Source organism: Schistocerca serialis, chromosome 2, assembly GCF_023864345.2.
Source record: "Schistocerca serialis cubense isolate TAMUIC-IGC-003099 chromosome 2, iqSchSeri2.2, whole genome shotgun sequence".
Taxonomy (NCBI): domain Eukaryota; kingdom Metazoa; phylum Arthropoda; class Insecta; order Orthoptera; family Acrididae; genus Schistocerca; species Schistocerca serialis.
The window spans coordinates 902,172,328-902,192,231 of record NC_064639.1 but is presented as its reverse complement, the minus strand read 5'-3'; the positions used below and the strand labels follow the sequence as shown (position 1 = coordinate 902,192,231).

Genomic DNA, 19,904 nt, shown 5'->3' with positions numbered 1-19,904 from the left:
GTAGACGACCTTATTTTTGCATTTGATGGAACTGACCAAGAATTAGATTTATTCACAAAAGAAATTCAAAATGAGAATGGTGACCTAAATTTCCTTGATCTGAAATTACACATGCTGAATGACAGTGTCAGTTTCGATGTTCATCGTAAGACAACATACTCTGATAATATTCCATCAAGTTCTTCCCACCCTCAGGCTCGTAAAGTTGCATTTTTCCACTCGGCGGTAAATTGTGCTTTAACAACACCTCTTTTCCCATACAATTTTCAGAAAGAAAGTAATTTAAGACTATTGCTAGCAATAATGGTTAAAAACAAGATGTAGTTGACCAAATACTTAGCAAAAAAGGGCAAATAAAAAAAATTTCAATACTAGGTGACAAACTGAAGAGTAATGATGAGGGAAATGGCAAGTCTGTTTCGATAACATTTCGAAGAAAAATTTAGTACATACATTAAAAATTGAATAAGATTCTTGTCACTAATTCTATAAAATTGTCTGTAAAGATTGCCCTAGATATTATAAAGGGCAGATGGATAGAGCTATTAAAGCAAGAGATGAGGAGCATCTGTTGTACAAGAAAGAGGGATATGTGCATAATTCTTCATTTGACGAACACTTACTTAGTTCAGGTCCTTCTCCGAGGGAATTAGAAGAAACCATAGCTTTACCTAAGGAAATAAAAGGCTGGAATTAAATTTATTAGAAGAACTTGAAATTCATAAACATCTTGCTAAGCGAGACAGTAACATTTTGAACTATCAGTTGAAGCTCACTGCTCATGGTCACGTAATACATGTATACGATCTGACAATATCAAGGAACATGCTGTTTTCCTCAAAATATATTTTTCTACTATTGAGCTCCTGACATTTCATATCACTGGGTTTCATTTTTTGTGGGCTTATCAACACATGTTGATACAGTTTATATACCAAAAAATGGTATCGGTACAGTTTAATAGAAGATTCTGTTTTTATGTTGTGATGTAACTTTTTGCTGTGATGTAACATTTTATGTTGTGATGCAACTTGATCCCTTCATTATGACCTTCACCTTTTTGGTAACAGAAGTAAGCTTTGTCATCTGTTATCTTCTGCACACTAAAGCTACGCGCAGTATCACTGTGCCACATAAATGTACGACAGATTTTATATTTAATGTAAACTTCTAAAATTGTAGTATTTGTTAGTGGCCTTCTACGAGAAATTGCCATATTGCCTTAATGTAAAATTATGCTACTTAATACCAGCAAGACACAGTGCTTACACGCATGTGTATAGCACCCACTGCTTTCCCATTTTTCTTATCGCTTAAGCTTCCATAGTGCTAAGCAGAAGTTTTTCCTATAGTGAGGCTGTTTTAGCTTGCACTTCTTTCCCTATTGCATTTGTAACAGTGATCTTTTGGAAAGAAAACTCTTATCTCCTGCACCCTGAATTTATTTTCAATAGTACTCTGTCAGCAAATGTATTAATAATTTTATACGGAATGTACACCTGTAATTTTTTATATTTTTAATAGCCTTGTACAGGAATTTTCATACTTAATTCATTATAAACATAACCAAGGCACAGTTCTTACGCTTGTGTATTTAGCACCCTGTGTAGCCTAATTTTGTTGGTTGCCTCAGTCCGTATATTCGTAGCAGTTGGCCTTAGTCACTGACATAAGATGTGTGTAACATACACAAATATTTAATCGTGTGAAACCTATTGCATCATGTGCTGTTATAAGTGACTACGTTTACTTCTCAAATATTTTTCTATTAAAAAAATATTTTGTAACTGTTGTGTACATTTTTAATGCCAGTACTTCTGAAGAAGATACTTTTACAAATATTAAAACCATGGTCAAGGGATAATAAACCTTTATTTGCAACTGATGGCTGATTTTTCAATCTATTTTGGACTACACAGTTGCTGTTTCACAGCCATGTTTAGGATTACGAAATAATCTTTCAATATTATCTGTACAACGGTATTGAAAATGTATTTTTCATTAAAATAATTTTTTGTGGATGGTAATCATCATATAAATATTTAAGAAAGCTCGGTGTTATGCTACAGGTAAAATCATTCAAGTGAAGATATAAATGATAGAAGGGATTATAATAAAAATGAAATTCCAGCAAAAGGAAGAACAGAAATAATGAAGGCAATAAATGCACAAAAATTTAAGTTGACAAAATGTAAGAAAGTAAATCAAAGTTAATACATAATAGTAATTAAAATTATGCGAACAAAGATTCCAAGTGGAAAAAAAATATAGGAAAATAAATTGAGTAAATGAAACAGATATGATGATTAGTATGATGTGACAAAGGAATAAAAACAAAAAAGAAAGCATGTAAACCAATTAACTGAATAAAAGTATAGATCAATGTCATTTTGATAAAGATTTAAAATTAAAAAATTTCAAAGCATCTGATGAGATTTGAACCCACAGACTTTTGTATGTGAGAACTATACATTAACCATTACACCACACAACCAGACTGATGAATGTTTTTATTTTTTTACAGATGTAGGCATCACATGACATTCAGAAATATTTTTTTGTCAGTTACTTACAAATGAGGACCAACAATGGTGAATGGCTGCAGGATTTGGTATCTTGGATCTTAACTTAAATCACTTTATAAATGGTTTCAGAAAGTCAATCCCAGCACTTGGGGCCACTCCTTGGTAGAAGAGCAGTTGAATGAAACAGAAAGAGGTTGTAATATAAACATTAACCAATGAGGGTAATGGAATGCAATTGAATTAAATCAGGTGATGCTAAGGAAATTACATTAGGATTGAGACACTAAAAGTAGCAGATGAATTTTTCCCTCTCAGAAACAAAATAACTGACGATATTCGAAGTAGAGAGGATATAAAATGCAGAGTGGCAACAGTGAGAAAAACATTTTTGATAAAGTGACAGTAGGTAACATTGAATAAAAATCTAAATTTAGGAAGTCTTACTTTACATATATTTTACACAACAGGCCTATTTCAGTTTACTGCCGTTATCAAGTGATGTCTAGTTGGATATGATGACCATACTGCATCTATAATAAATGTTTTCTGTCATTTCTTGGTAAGCATAATACTGTTTATTGTTTTGAAACATTTGTCAGATATTTTGACAGTTCTTTACTACGATGCTATTGTAGGAGGCTCTGAAACATATAATATCGTAGTAAGGATATGAATATAATAGAGGGAAACATTCCACGTGGGAAAAATATATCTAAAAACACAGATGATGTGACTTACCGAACGAAAGTGCTGGCAGGTCGATAGACACACAAACAAACACAAACATACACATGAAATTCAAGCTTTCGCAACAAACTGTTGCCTCATCAGAAAGAGGGAAGGAGAGGGAAAGACGAAAGGATGTGGGTTTTAAGGGAGAGGGTAAGGAGTCATTCCAATCCCGGGAGCGGAAAGACTTACCTTAGGGGGAAAAAGACAGGTATACACTCACGCACACACACACACACACACACACATCCATCCGCACATACACAGACACAAGCCCATTTTTCTTCGTGGCAAAGTGATATTTCCAGCAGAGAGTACGGGTGTAGGACAGTAAATCTTTGACAAGGGCTGTTTGGTTGAATCTGGGAGTGGGGCTGAAGGTGAGGCCTTTGGATAGGACAGAGCAGCAGAGAGTACGGGTGTAGGACAGTAAATCTTTGACAAGGGCTGTTTGGTTGAATCTGGGAGTGGGGCTGAAGGTGAGGCCTTTGGATAGGACGTAGTAAAGAACTTTCAAACTTGAACTGTCAAATATTTGACAAAAACGTATATTTTTACATTTCGTAACAACAAAAAGTATTGTACTTACCAAAAGATGATAGAAAAAAAATTTACTATAGATGCAGTATGGTCGTCACTTCCAGGTAGACGTCGCTTGATAATTGCAGTAGGCTGATGCAGTCATGTCATGTAAAATATTAAAAATGTGTTACCTTATTGCAGCTAGTTTTGGAGCATTCATTTTCATTATGTTTCCTATTGAAGTAGGAAGACTTTTCCGAATTTGTTTGTTTAGATTGTAACCTCATTTAGAAGTGAAACAAGAGTGATAAACGAGAAGCAAAATGAAGCTTTTGAAATTTAATGTTACAGAAGGTTAGATGAGCAGGCTGAATAACTAATTAGGGGATAATCAGTTGGATTGGTTCAAGAATCATAAAAGAAGGTTGTATACCTGGAAGAATCCTGGAGATACTAAAAGGTATCAGATAGATTATATAATGGTAACACAGAGATTTAGGAACCAGGTTTTAAATTGTAAGACATTTCCAGGGGCAGATGAGGATTCTGACCACAATCTATTGGTTATGAACTGCAGATTGAAACTGAAGAAACTGCAAAAATGTGGGAATTTAAGGAGATGGGACCTGGATAAACTGAAAGAACCAGAGGTTGTAGAGAGTTTCAGGGAGAGCATAAGGGAACAATTGACAGGAATGGGGGAAAGAAATACAGTAGAAGAAGAATGGGTAGCTCTGAGGGATGAAGTAGTGAAGGCAGCAGACGATCAAGTAGGTAAAAAGACAAGGGCTAATAGAAATCCTTGGGTAACAGAAGATATATTGAATTTAATTGATGAAAGGAGAAAATATAAAAATGCAGTAAATGAAGTATGCAAAAAGGAATACAAACGTCTCAAAAATGATATCGACAGGAAGTGCAAAATGGCTAAGCAGGGATGGCTAGAGGACAAATGTAAGGATGTAGAGGCTTGTCTCACTAGGGGTAAGATAGATACTGCCTACAGGAAAATTAAAGACACCTTTGGAGAGAAGAGAACCACTTTTATGAATATCAAGAGCTCAGATGGCAACCCAGTTCTAAGCAAAGAAGGGAAGGCAGAAAGGTGAAGGAGTATATAAAGGGTTTATACAAGGGCGATGTACTTCAGGACAATATTATGGAAATGGAAGAGGATGTAGATGAAGACGAAATGGGAGATAAGATACTGCATGAAGAGTTAGACTGAGCACTGAAAGACCGGAGTCGAAACAAGGCCCCGGGAGTAGACAACATTCCATTAGAACTACTGATGGCCTCGGGAGAGCCAGTCATGACAAAACTCTACCATCTGGTGAGCACGATGTATGACACAGGCGAAATACCCTCAGACTTCAAGAAGAATATAATAATTCTAATCCCAAAGAAAGCAGGTGGTGTTGACAGATGTGAAAATTACCAAACTATCAGTTTAATAAGTCACAGCTGCAAAATACTAACGCGAATTCTTTACAGACGAATGGAAAAACTGGTAGAAGCGGACCTCGGGGAAGATCAGTTTGGATTCCGTAGAAATGTTGGAACACGTGAGGCAATACTAACCTGACGACTTATCTTAGAAGAAAGATTAAGAAAAGGCAAACCTACGTTTCTAGCATTTGTAGACTTAGAGAAAGCTTTTGACAATGTTGACTGGAATACTCTCTTCCAATTCTGAAGGTGGCAGGGGTAAAATACAGGGAGCGAAAGGCTATTTACAATTTGTACAGAAATCAGATGGCAGTTATAAGAGTCGAGGGGCATGAAAGGGAAGCAGTGGTTGGGAAGGGAGTGAGACAGGGTTGTAGCCTCTCCCCGATGTTATTCAATCTGTATAGGAAACAAAAGAAAAATTCGGAGTAGGTATTAAAATTCATGGAGAAGAAGTAAAAACTTTGAGGTTCGCCGATGACATTGTAATTCTGTCAGAGACAGCAAAGGACTTGGAAGAGCAGTTGAATGGAATGGACAGTGTCTTGAAAGGAGGATATAAGATCAACATAAAAAAAAGCAAAACGAGGATAATGGAATGTAGTCAAATTAAGTCTGGTGATGCTGAGAGAATTAGATTAGGAAATGAGACACTTAAAGTAGTAAAGGAGTTTTGCTATTTAGGGAGTAAAATAACTGATGATGGTCGAAGTAGAGAGGATATAAAATGTAGACTGGCAATGGGAAGGAAAGCGTTTCTGAAGAAGAGAAATTTGTTAACATCGAGTATAGATTTAAGTGTCAGGAAGTCATTTCTGAAAGTATTTGTATGGAGTGTAGCCATGTATGGAAGTGAAACATGGGCGATAAATAGTTTGGACAAGAAGAGAATAGAAGCTTTCGAAATGTGGTGCTGCAGAAGAATGCTGAAGATAAGGTGGGTAGATCACGTAACTAATGAGGAGGTATTGAATAGGATTGGGGAGAAGAGAAGTTTGTGGCACAACTTGACTAGAAGAAGGGATCGGTTGGTAGGACATGTTTTGAGGCATCAAGGGATCACAAATTTAGCATTGGAGGGCACTGTGGAGGGTAAAAATTGTAGAGGGAGACCAAGAGATGAATACACTAAGCAGATTCAGAAGGATGTAGGTTGCAGTAGGTACTGGGAGATGAAGAAGCTTGCACAGGATAGAGTAGCATGGAGAGCTGCTTCAAACCAGTCTCAGGACTGAAGACCACAGCAACAGCAGTTGGATTAGGGGAAAAGAGTCATGGCACTTCCTGAAACATCAGGGAATTTTCCGTTTGATAAGGGAGGGAAGTGGGGGATGGGGAGGGGGTTGTAATAGAGGGAGACAAAGGCTCAGATACACCAAACAAGTTCAGGTAGATGAGGCTTGCAATAGTTATGAAGAGCTGATTAGGCTTTTACAGGGTGGACTAGCATTAAGAACTGCCTCGAACCAGTCTTCGAATTGAACACCACACATCAAGGTGAACAAATTGCTGTCTGTGATAGACCAGCAAGTCCCTGTATAGTTTTCATTCACGTAACAGTGGGACATATACACTGAAGGGCCAAAGAAACATGATACTCCAGCATGATATCATGTAGGGCCCCTCACTAACATGCAGAAGTGCCACAACACGACATGGCAAGGACTCAATGTCTGAAGTAGCGCTGGAGGGAACTGACACCGTTAATCTTGCAGGGCTGCCCGGAAATCTGTAACAGTACATAAGGGTGTAGACCTCGTCTGAACTGCACATTGCGAGGCATCCCAGATGTGCTCAATAATATTCATGTTTGGGGAGTTTGGTGCCCAGCGGAAGTGTTTAATCTCAGAAGGATGTTCCTGGAGCCACTCTGTAGCGATACTGGATGTTTGGGGTGTCGCATTGTCATGCTGGAATTGCCAAAATCTGTCAGAATGCACAACGGACATGAACGGATGCAGGTGATCAGACAGGATGCTCATATGTGTCACCTGTCAGTCGTATGTAGACATATTAGGGGTCCCATATCACTCCAACCGCACACGCCCCACAGTATTACGTAGCCTCCACCAGCTTGTACAGTCCCCTGCTGACATGCAGGGTCCGTAGATTCATGAGACTATCTCCATACCCATACATGTTCATCTGCTTGATACAATTTGAAATGGGACTCATCTGACCAGGCAACATGTTTCCAGTCATCAACAGCCCATTGTCGGTGGTGGTGGTGGTGGTGGTGGTGGTGGTGGGCACAGGCTACAGGTAAAGCTTTTTGTTGTGCAGTCATCATCGGTACATGAGTGGGCCTTCAGCTTCAAAAGCCCATATTGATGATGATCCCTTGAATAGTTTGCACACTGACACTTGTTCATGGCCCAGCATTGAAATCTTCATTTATTTGTGGAAGGTTTGCACTTCCGTCATTTTGAGCGATTCTCTTCAGTCTTCATTGGTTCCATTCTTGCACGATCTTTCCAGCCACAGCGTTGTTGGAGATTTGATGTTTTACTAGGTTCCTGATATTCACAGTACACTTTTGAAATGGTCATACAGGAAAATCGCCACTTCATCACTATGTCAAAGATGCTGTGTCCCATCGCTTATGTGCCGACTAGAACACACAGGTGTTGGTGACTGCAGCACCATATTCTGCCTGTTTACATATCTCTGTATATGAATACTCATGCCTATACCATTTATTTGGTGCTTCAGTGCACATGGGTCTCCTCTTCTTTCAGCGTACGCATTGCTTGCATAAGGGTATCACCACTGTTCTTAACTGCACTTTGTTGGCAGTGTAGGGGGTGGGCATACTTAACCAACATGCGAGCGCTACCTTCTTTCATCATAGACCACCAGTGTATAACTTAATTCATAAGTGCAGCTAAGATCTTCCCTTTCATAAAGCATTTGGCGGTGGGGAATTGTATAGCTAATGTATCACATGCAAAATAATTATTTCTGTATTAAATGTTTACTTGCTTCTTCTTGAAGCATGAGTTGCTAATTGTCGTCGTCGTCCTCCTCCCCCCCCCCCCCCCCTTCATCATCCCCCATACACCCACCTTTGCCCCACTGTAAACAAGCATGTCTGTTATGTACAACTGACTTAAGATTTTAGTTAAGTCCATTCTCTTCTGGCTCCTACTTTCTGAATGTACATGTTTTGTTTCAACAGGCAAGAAGTTATAGAGAGACTACAAAGTCAACATAGTCTGGTAATTTTGGTTACAAACAGCTTAACGACATACATGGAGAAGATAAGGAATACTGTTAAGGGTAAGAAGACAATTGAAACATGAATCTTAAATCAGAAGTTATACTTGATTTTTTTAGATAGCATTCTCAATTCTTTACCTTTTGTCATTTTCTACTTCCACAGAGAACCCAGATATTGATCCAAATAATTATTATCCAGACGGGAGATATAACCACAATCAGCAGGTGCAAGAGCGATTAAATTTCCTTCGGTTTTTGTTAAAGGTACGTGTGTACATCTTTATGTAGTATTGTATTGTGAACTATCAATAAAGTAAATGAAAGTCCAGATTTGTCATTTCAGTATGCGTACTTTTATATATCAAATCTGTGTGTGTGTGTGTGTGTGTGTGTGTGTGTGTGTGTGTGTGTGTGTGTGTGTGTGTGTGTGTGTGTGCGTGCGCGCGCACGCACATTATTTTTTATCTAAAAATAATACCTATGCCACACCAGCAAGGGCAATTTTATTTGGGATCTGTGGAAGGTACATTAGCATAAATTCATTTTTTGTAAATATTTACTGTGTGTTCCTGTTTTCTGCTATGTTCCAAATCCCAGAATATCTCCCCACTATGTATCAATTGGAATGAAAAGTATACCTGGTCTTCTTTTCTTCTTTTAGTGTTCAACCCTGGGGTTGGTTTGCAGCAGAGCGCCATTCCTCTCTTCTGTCTGCCTTCTTCTTCATTTCCACGTATGTGTTACATCCAATGTAATTCATGATCTGCTGCGTGTATGATATCCTTGGTCACCCCTGCTGATTTCTTCCCTCAATAGCTCCTTCTGCTATTGTTCCAGTGATGTTGTGTCATAGGATGTGCCCTACAAGTTTGTCTCCTCTTGTTTGGATGTGCCTCCACAGAGATCTGGTTTCCTGTACTCTTCTAAGCACCTCTTCATTTGTTACTTTGTCTCTCCAGCTGATCTTCATCATCCTTCTATAGCACCACATCTCCAGGGCCTCTAGCCGTCTTCTCTCTTCTCTTCCAATTGTCCAAGTTTCACATCCATATAGGGCCACACTCCAAACGAAACCTTTCATGATACATTTCCTTATTTTCAGAATGATGTTGTTGCTGGTGAGTTAAGTTCATTCTCCGATTAAATGCAATTTTGGCCTTCTGTATTCTGGTCGCAATTTCTTTCCGGCTTCTACCATCTCTTGTGATTTTGCTTCCCAGGTAAGTAAATTCCTCTACCACTTCCAGCTCCTCTCTTCCAATTTTCATTCTCAGAAGTTCATATTCTGCTCCTGTACTGCATACCATCACTTTAGTCTCTTTCTTGTTTATTCTCATTCCGTACTGATTGCGTGGAATTTTTTCCATTGTTCTGAGGATTTCCTCGAGATCTTCTTTTGTCTCTGTGACTATAGTAATATCATCTGCATAACGTAGCATGTCTATCTTCTGCCCATTAATTTTGATCCCCACCTCAGTAGTTTCTCGAACTTGGTCTATGGCTTCCTGGATGTAAGCATTGAATATAAGAGGAGAGCATATCCTTGCCTTACCCCTTTTCTAATATTTGCTTCTTGTTCATGGTGACAGTTGCTAATCTTTGCCACCTCATTCTTATAGAAACTGAGTATCACATGGATGTCTTTGTACTTCATTCCACTTTTCCTCAGCACTTTGAACATCTCTTGCCAGATAACATTATCAAATGTCTTTTCCATGTCTACAAAGGCAATGTAAGTAGGTTTATTTTTCTGTAATTGCTTTTCGATAATGAGTCTCAGTGCCACAATCGCCTATCTTGTTCCCAATACCCTCCTGAAACCAAACTGATCTTCACTCAGCATATACTCCACTTTCTCTTCAATTCTCTTCAGAACTATTTTTATGAGAATTTTTGATGCATGTGATATTAGGCTTAGAGTTCGGTCTGTTAGCATTTTGTAGCTGCTGCCTTCTTTGCTATAGGAACAATGATACATTTCTGGAGGTCTGTCAGTATCTCTCCTGTGTTATAGATTGACCTAATAAGTTTAAGCAGCATCATTTTCATGCTGTCACCAGCATTCTTTATTAGCTCTGCAGGGATGTCATCAATATCCGTTGTTTGGTTGTCCCGTAGTTCTTTTAGAGCTCTGTCAAATTATTCTTGCAGAATGTCACCTCCCTTGTCATCTTCGTCTACTTGCTCTTCTCTTCGTATTATCTCCTCTGAAAGAGTTGTTCCAGCAAACAACTCCTCTATGTATTCATTCAATCTCTTCACCAAACAGCATTTTCCCCTCTTTATTTTCTATTGTGCCTGAGAGTGTTATTTTACGTTTGTTAAAAAATTTATTTGTTGTTCTGTAGGCTAAATCAGTTCTTCTGTTTTGTGTATTTTCTTCCACATTTCCTCAAGAAAATTTTCTTTTGATTTCATAGCTTCTCTATTGACTAAATTCCTTAGTCTTCTGTATTCAGCTTTTCCTTGTTCACCAGTTGCATTTTTGTATAATCTTCTGTTTTCTATACGCTCAATAATATCTGCTGTAATCCATTTCCTCTTGTTTTTGGGTTCAATTCTTCCAACTGTCTTTTTTGCTGCTTTGTATATACCAGATTTAATTTGATCCCAGTCTTCATTTACTCTACCATGTTGAAAATTCTTAACTAGGATGTCTGTTTCGTGAGCATAGCGCTTTGCCAGTCCCTCAGTTTTCAGTTTTTCTGGTTCCCATTTAAGTTTTACTGGCTTCTTCTTCAAACATTTGAATCTCAGTGAACTTTTCATCAGGACCAGGTTATGATCACTGCCTATGTCTGCAGATGGACAGCTCCTGCAATCTTTTATCTGGTTCCTAAAATGTGCTTTCACTAGAATGTAATCAATCTGTTGTCTCCTCAGGTCTCCAGGGGCCTTCCATGTGTATCTTCTTTGTTTGTGGTGTTGGAAAAGTGTGTTTGAAACAACTAATTGGTTCCTCGAACAGAACTCGATAAGTCGATCTCCTCTTTAATTTCTTCTTCCAGGTCCATTTTTGCCAACAATTCCTTCCTCCGGTTCTTCACCCACAGTCGCGTTCCAGTCCCCCATGGCAGTCAGGTTTTCATCTCCTTTAACATTTCTCATCACATTATTTATTTATTCGTATATTTCGTCAATGACTGCATCTTCTTCTTTGGATGTTGGCATGTATGTTTGTATTATAATGGTATAATCTAGAAATAAGTCACACAGATAATGTTGTGGGGGGAAAGCAAACTAAAGACTGTGATTTATTGTCAGAACATGTAGAAAATGCAACAGGGCTACCAGAGATACTATTTAAACTATGCTTGTCAACCCTTTTGTGGAGTACTGCCATGCAGTGTGGGATCCATATCAGGTAGGATTAGTAGAGGGCCGTGAGGAATGTAAAGGAGGGCAGCTTGTTTGCATTATCACGAAATGAGGGAGTGTGTGTAATGGGTATGATATGTGAATTGGGGTGGCAATCACTAAAAGGAAGGGGTTTTTCATTGTGGCAGCATCTTGTCATAAAATTTCAATCACCAACTTTCACCTGAGAATATGAAAATATTTTGTTAGCATCCACCTATGTAGTGATAAGTGACCATTACAACAAAATGAGAGAAACCAGATTGCACAGAAAGATTTAAGTGTTCATTTTTCCTATGCGTTGTTGGAGAGTGGTACGATAGAAAAATAGCTTGCAAGTGATTAGATAAACCATCTGCCAGACACTTACCTGTGGATTGCAGAGTAATGATACGTGAGTTTTGAATATGAGCATTTATTTTCAAACCAGTGCCTACATCACTAATATTTGACTGTGATGTAATTCCAGTGGAACATTGAAAAAATTTGTTCCTACGCCAATGGAATTGTGTTCCAGTCAAATACTAGAGATGCAGGGAACATTCGAAAATGAACACAACCCATTGGAAATACTCATCATTAAAATTGTTTTGTAATTTTGATTGATGAGAACTAATACTCTTACAAGGAACTTTACTTTAGCCCAATATTGCAGAAGAATACTGCAACAATAAAAAAGAAACAAGAGAAGAAATACCATAATAAAACTTCAGATGCAAAGAAATTGTACCATTTACAACAACAAAACATAGTGCACACACAAACGTCTGCCAATAGCAAAATCTGTCAAAAGCTTTAGCGCGAAGACTATACAATACTTTGTAACAAGAAACTGCTTTAGATGAACATGAGGTCACAACTATTAAATTAGGATTGTGTGAGCAGTTGCCAGCGGGCTCATGTGCATGCGCAGTTGAGTCGCGTATGAGCAGAACCTTCTCCTGCTTTTGGGTACTTGAAGTGTGGCTATTAGCTGTATAAGCAGCACCAGCAAGCAACCAAATGCCACCGGGAAAAATTTTTCTTGCGCGCACAAGCTGCCAAATATGCGCGTGCACAGAGCAATCTGAGTTGTAATGGTGGTTGGTAGTCTTCACATACGTTTTGTGATTTTGCTATTGTAAAATTTTCAAATCAAATGAAAACAAAACGGATTTCTGTGGGTGGGAGCTATCAAGTGAATTAAGATATAGTTATATAATTATGGAAGACTGAAATATGCTATAAGTTTCATTTTTCTGCTTTTATTTTATTTCCACATTATTAGCAGTCAAGCAGTAATCGCCTTGTAGAAAAGTAAAATTGTTTTTGTTAGTTTGCTAAAGAAATTTGGCTTTCATTGATTTTTTTCTGCAGAGGCAGTCAGTTGGTTTGAAACGGAGTGTTGCGTTCCTCACTGTTGGCTAGTTTTCAAATGCTCGCTGAACTTCAAGTGCACGTTTTCATCTTCTTACATGTTTGGGATTTTGCCATAATAAAGAAACGGGTACGAGATAATACAGTACTTGTTCGCCAAGAAAATAGTCATCCTGAAAACCTGGGACCTACTTCATTGTGAATTTGGACATACGAATGTGCTGTTCAAGCTGAATTGTGTGTTTACAAAATATTCTCTGATGTCCTGTTTCTTTCATGAAATAATGTAAGATCTCTTAATGCTATATATGTACGAACGTATGTAAATCTTCACTTCAAGATGAATAAGCAAGCAAATTTAGTCAATAGTATTGAATAAAATGTTTTGCTTCAAATATATTGACAGCTTTAGCAAAATGTTGTGTGTTTGCCTACCATGAAACACTATACTTTTTGATTGCAAGACAGGTTTCAACACTTGTCTGGTACTGCCTCTAGGCTTGAAGTTATTTCTTAATTTCTGTTCTTTACATCTTAAATTTACAGAATGCCGTTCTTCGGCAAATTACAGACTGGCAGCACACACATTTTTTATCATTGTAACTCCCCGCCAAGGTTTTATATTTTCTCCTTGAGTAGAACATAAGCTGCCAATTATACAGTTTCTTGGGTTCACAAATAACCTTGTTAATTTTTATACAGTTTGAAATAGTAATAAGAAAAATCTGTGTTAAAATCACCTCATAGCAAAATATTAGGGTACTATGAGGTCTAGTTTTGAAATGAGTATTATGCCAAGGACTGCTTTCTTATTTTACATTATTTATCTGGATAGCACATGAAAAAACAATTGCCGCAAGTACAATAACTCTGAATGTCCCCGCAGATCAATACACTGCAGTCCTGCACATTGTCAAAATAGAAATGCAACAAAAGGCATATGAACAGAGCAGACATTAAGCACAGGCTTCTCATGTCATTGTAGTTGTGCATGAGCAGTAATGTCAGTTTTCTGGTGCTCTTTGGCAAATGCTCAAACGAATCTTTAACAGTTTAGGGGAAAATATTGTGAGTGGGTGTGAGAAGTATTACTTTAAAAGTAAATTTCCTCTTACACATGATGAATTAAGTTTCGTGTGTGAATGTGTGATGCATTTCTTGAATCACAAAGCATTTGACGCTCATTAAAAACTGAACAGTTTGAGGACTAGCCACTTAGAAAAATTTGAGGCCTAGAAGATCAGACATTTATGTCATTATTTAAAATTTTACTGCCACATTTTTTATTCGTATATATCTTAAAGGATAACACAAGCAAAAAACACCAATATTATTTATGAAATATAGTTTCTCTTGCAGCTATACTCTGTGTGTATTACTTTAAAAACATTTTTCCTATTTGTGCAATTGCACTACTTAAGTGATGTTGCTGTTGGCTGATTACATCACATGTCCTATGTTCTGAATATCTGCTGTCATTGGTTGGTGAGATCATGTGACGTGAGGTCCGATTCCTTGACAAATGTGGATTACTATCTCAATTTCAATGCTTCGGAAACTAACATGTTGTGTTTGGTGGCTATGCAGTGTACATTTTTGTGCACATTAAATATCTTTCCAAATGCATTGTTTTATTTGCTGAGTTTTGTTTCCTAATGTGCTCGGAAGTTCTACGCCGGTGTATAAAACTTTTACCATTAAAAGGATTGATAAGTTTTATAGTTCAAAGGCAAAGTATACTGTCACTTAACATGGAAAATGCATATTTTCACATGGGAAAAAGTGTATTTTCAACTGGAAAATCTAAGAAAAATCTGGAATCGCCCCGCCCCGTCCCGTCCCGTATACACCCTGAGTAAGCAGTCCATGTGTGTTTCTTGCCACAAAAGGTGAGAACTGAAGATAATTTCAATTATTTTTAGTGGCCTGTGCCTACGTAGATAGTGTTGTGGAATTTATTTATAGGATGGCCAGTTGTGGCTGTGTGCAGACCAGGCGAAACAGATATGGAAGTGCCTTGCGGAGGAAGCTGTCTTTCCGTCTGACAGGGAAGCATGTTTCAAGTGGTTTTCAAAACTCATGGGAGAAGAGCCTGATCTTGATCCTGCAATCAATAAAGAGTTCTTTGAACATAACATATTGCAGCTGGATCCATCACTGTTAACAGAAAGTGGCATGAAGTAAGTAACTGTAATATTTATTTGTAGATAAAATCAGACAAAGGAAAATCTATGATATCTGAGGCAACTATAATTATTCATTAACTAACTTTCAGATGTTTTGAGCGATTTTTTAAGGCTGTGAACTCCAAAGAGGGGAAATTGAAAACCAAGAGGAGAGCTTTCTTAATGGATGATGTAGACTTAATAGGAATTGAGTATTTGTGGCGGGTAAGAAATAACAAGAATATTGTTTGACTTCACTATGTGCTTATGAAATGTATTTCTCAAAGTTTAGAAAAAGTTAATGACTCATTAGTGAACTGATTTGTTGGTGTTTCATAATGATTGTAATTTCTAGGTTGTGACGAATAGTGCAGATGAGATAGCAAATAGAGCTATTGAGCTACTGAAAGAAGTGAACACGAACTTGGGGCCACGATTACAAGGTTCACTTGTAGATTTCCATGAAACATATATTTCAGAGTGCCTCGATCGGCTTAAAGCTCATTATGATACAGTTTCTATTTTATTAAGGGATGATGTTGGCTGTAGTAACAATGAAAATGTTCTACAGAACGTGGGAAACAGATTCAGTGAATTTAGTGTAGATGAGGTGAAAAAAGACGAAATGCTAGATGAAGCGATGGTCATGCGATTGAGGGGAGAAGCAGTAAAAATGTGTCGTGTGATGAAGGTGCTCCAGGAATACATAGGAGAATGTGATGGCGACTTCTCTGTGGAAAGGAAGATTCTTCCCCTTCACAGGTAAATACTGCTTAAGTATCTAAAGTTTACTGTTTGGTGTGTACTGGTGTTAGCGTCTTTATTGTGTATTCCATTAATGAGTGTTTCAAGGGGAAAATGCCAAAGTTCCGTAACTTTCCATCTTACCTTTGCCGTGTAGTTGTTGCAAAGTACGGGTGTGGACTGGGAGAAAGGTGTTGGCGTTTATCTGGTAATAAATATACAGCCAGTCACTTTTTTACAATTTATTCAACCATGAACATGTTTTTGAGCCACTGCAGGCTCATCTTCTGATGAAGGTGTTACAGGAACATTATATTGTGGACCAAGTGTAGCTAGATGCAGTGCTGGTGAGTGCACTGCCTTGTGGTATTCACATGAGATTGCTTAGTATAACAAGCATTATTAAGCTATGTACACAAACAAATACATAATGTAGCTACACTTAGTTTTACTCTGGCTCAAAGGATGTAAACGACCTATACCAGCCTTGTAACTGGCAGAACATGCTATAAAAGGGAGACACACGAATGAAATGACATGTCATTTACCAGCTTTTAAGTAAAAACTATTCCGCATTTTACATCAGCATGACTACCACCACGTCATCAATTAGGATGAGTGGTCATAGGCAGAGGGTGTATCTGGCAACACACAGCATCTTGTTACAGCACATGCTCTACAAAATGACAGTCAAGATCTTGGTGCACATTTTACCACACGAGCCACATAGATTCTTCCCCCAGACATGAGTTTCTCAGAACTCCACAGGTTGGAACTGGCACTACAACATGTCCTAGGTTCTCGCCACCCCCCTGACTTTAATTTACATTAAGTATTTTCTTTAGTTTCTCTGTCTCAGCACTTCTTCTCAGTAACTATTCCTTTCTTCATTCCCTTTTAGCTTTCTGTATCTTTTATTTTTTTAACTGTCTCTTTTTTCTCTGCACCCACCTCTACCACATAGAATATACTTCATTTTCTGATCTTATTAATCTGTGCATGATGTCTTGTCAGTAATCTCTGTCTTGCTTATTATCCTGTCTTACAACTTAAAGCTCTCAGGTTTTCGTATCTCATTTGGTGGAGTCCCCAACAACCAGTCTTTCCTTCTCATCCCTGACACTGGGTGGGTTACTTTCCTGATCTCTTCCCATTACCTAAATCTCACCATTCTTTCATCCTTCCTCCTAACCCTTCAGCCCTTCTGCCAGGAGGAAGAGCCACTGGTTCCAGAAGCTTGCACTTCTCTTTAATCTTTGTATGTGTGTTCTCTTGTTGCCACTGAGTAGATTTTTTTTTATCTATCTAGTGATAGTATTCAGTTAGATTTTATTCATTTAATTTTGTATACAGATTCTCTCACTTTGATGTGCTCGGTTTATTCTAAGGCACTGAACCAGTGAAACTAAATCTGAAGGCATAGCACTGGTAACGAAATGAGAATCAATTTGGTGTTTTACTTTTTACTGTGATTTCTTGGATGTTGGTTAGTGTTTTTCTGGAAGTAACTGCCAAATCTTGAATTTTCTCTCTCATATTTTTAACCTCACAATTTATAACTAATGTCATAAATTGTTAATAAATGTATTTCAGCTTTGGGAACCTCATCTACTCCAGCACTACTTGTAGCACTATTTCCCACCTGCAGAGTTCTGAGGAACTGATGGCTGGGGGAAGAATCCAGACGGCATGTGTGGTGAAACAGATGCCGAGGTCATGATCGTCATGTTGTAGAGCTTGCTCTGCAACTTTTTCACACTGCCAAGGAACTGTAGACCTTTTTATGTGACTTAAATTTCAACCTGATTCCTACACTCATCACTGAGAAAAGGGAGTCTTTAACAGTCGGGCATACAGAATGACAGAGGATCCTGCAGGGATTCCATTTTTACCGATTGATGTACGGAATCCTAAAAGTAGTCTAATATGCAACACTGAAGGAATCACTGTTCAGTGTCGCTATCAAGCTGTTCAGCAGCATTGATTATCCTAATCAGCTGCCCAAAAGAAGACACACATGGTATTTTAAAAAGTGCAGATTATATTTTTGTGGGTTTAAATGAATTTACTGTCATTTAATTTATTTTAAAGAATTGTATGTGAAGCTGGTTTCTTAACATTTAAACATTGTTTAATAAGTTTCATTACTGCTAGTTTGATGATACTCTTGTTTCTTCCTTTAAAATACTCAGTGATCTTCCCAAGCAATTTGATGTCAGTTTACATTTTTCCATGCAAACATTACTTGATTTTCAGTGTCTCTCTAACTTTTGGGTTCATAGTTCAGACTGTCATGCTACCTACATATTACACTTTCCAGCTCTTTGTACAACGTGTGAGTCTTTCTTAAATTTCTTCCAGTTTCAAGGAAGAATTGGTGAGTTTGGAAGCTAAAATTATCCTCAAAACTATTTGATTTGAGGGATTCATTGCTTTGCAAATTACACCTGTATATTATGTGTTGTCTGTCAAAGACCATCATTGGTGATTTGGAAGTGATGCTTTCCTTCATGGCATCAGAAGTGATTGTAGTTGAAGTGGTACTTACAAGTTGGTCAAATTATTAATTATTCTCCTTAAATGCACACTTATTTCAGGTTTAAATTTTTCCAGGGCATGCAGAGGAAAGCACTTGTCGTTACTTGTACGGTTTTCAAATCCGGGTCGGCCAGTGGATGATATTGACATTTTTACACATAGTAATGATACCTTAGCATCCTTACGAAGGCAGATTTTGCGGCGGATAAAAGCAAGTGGAACTAATGTCAAGTTGGACCTATTCATTAATGGAGAACTGCTTGATCCTGCTGATGACAGGAAACTTTTGTCACAGATACCACTCCGCGATAAAATGGTAAGTGCCTGGAATATTGGATCATAGTGAAGTTTTTATTCCTTTATTAACAGATGTAGTGAAGTTAAAAAATATTTTCTGTGAACAATATTAAATCATTTATTCAAGTATTGTAGGATATACACCATCCTTTGTGACTTTAATTACAGTCTTCTGTAGACTGTACATTGTTCCTTCAGTGGTCACTGTAACACTATGGTTTTTCTTACAAATCTGTTTGCCAAGATTGTAAACAGTTCTCATGTTCTAAATTACTACCATTAAACAGTGTTGAATTCTGTTATTAATCATGTTTTATTCCTAATGTTCTTTGAACCACAGGTGTTCGATTTTAGTACACTGCACGTCATTGACACAGAATATATGTTGCAGGCTGTATACACCCCAGGACAACAGGGAAAGTCTGGGAAAAGCTGGGAATTTTTTAGAATTCCAGGAATTTTTCATTGTTTTAGTTTTCAGTTAAATTTTTGTAGTTTTGACTGGTAAGAACTGATACTCTGATGAAGAATTTTACTGTATCCAGCCGTTGCAGAACAATACTGTGGCCATAAAACATAAACAAGACAAAAAATCACAATAACACTTAAAAGAGAGAGAAAAAAGTGAAATAAAACTCCACTTGCGAAGGAAATGCGACACTTACAACAAATGCAGTACACACACGTGTCTGCCAACAGCAAAAGCGCTAGGACGAAGACTATGAAATTCTTCATAACAAATTGCTTCTGATGAGTGTGACGTCACAGCTGTTAACATTAGGTTTACTCTAACAGTTGCCAGTTGGCTCATGGACATGTGCAGTTGAGTCGTGTATAAGCAGTACCTGCTTCTGCTACTTGAAGTGTGGCTGTTGCTGTATCAGCAGTAGCAACAAGCAGTCAGATGCTACCTGGAATAATTTTTCTGGTGCGCCCAAGCTGCCAAATTCGCACATGTGCAGAGCAGTCCAAGTTGTAGTGGGGTGGGGGGGGGGGGGGGGGG

General features: G+C 37.9%; 1 protein-coding gene across 1 annotated transcript in view; it reads left to right on the top strand.

Moving 5' to 3' along the window:
• The window catches only part of LOC126458245 (probable ubiquitin carboxyl-terminal hydrolase FAF-X), a 314,613-nt gene that overhangs the window by 102,112 nt on the left and 192,597 nt on the right, over positions 1 to 19,904 (top strand). Inside the window, exons 12-17 of the mRNA XM_050095144.1 lie at positions 8,404 to 8,504; positions 8,608 to 8,708; positions 15,123 to 15,337; positions 15,433 to 15,547; positions 15,678 to 16,084; positions 18,680 to 18,920. Of these exons, the coding sequence (XP_049951101.1) occupies positions 8,404 to 8,504; positions 8,608 to 8,708; positions 15,123 to 15,337; positions 15,433 to 15,547; positions 15,678 to 16,084; positions 18,680 to 18,920 (1,180 nt within the window). The remainder of the gene's footprint in view (positions 1 to 8,403; positions 8,505 to 8,607; positions 8,709 to 15,122; positions 15,338 to 15,432; positions 15,548 to 15,677; positions 16,085 to 18,679; positions 18,921 to 19,904) is intronic.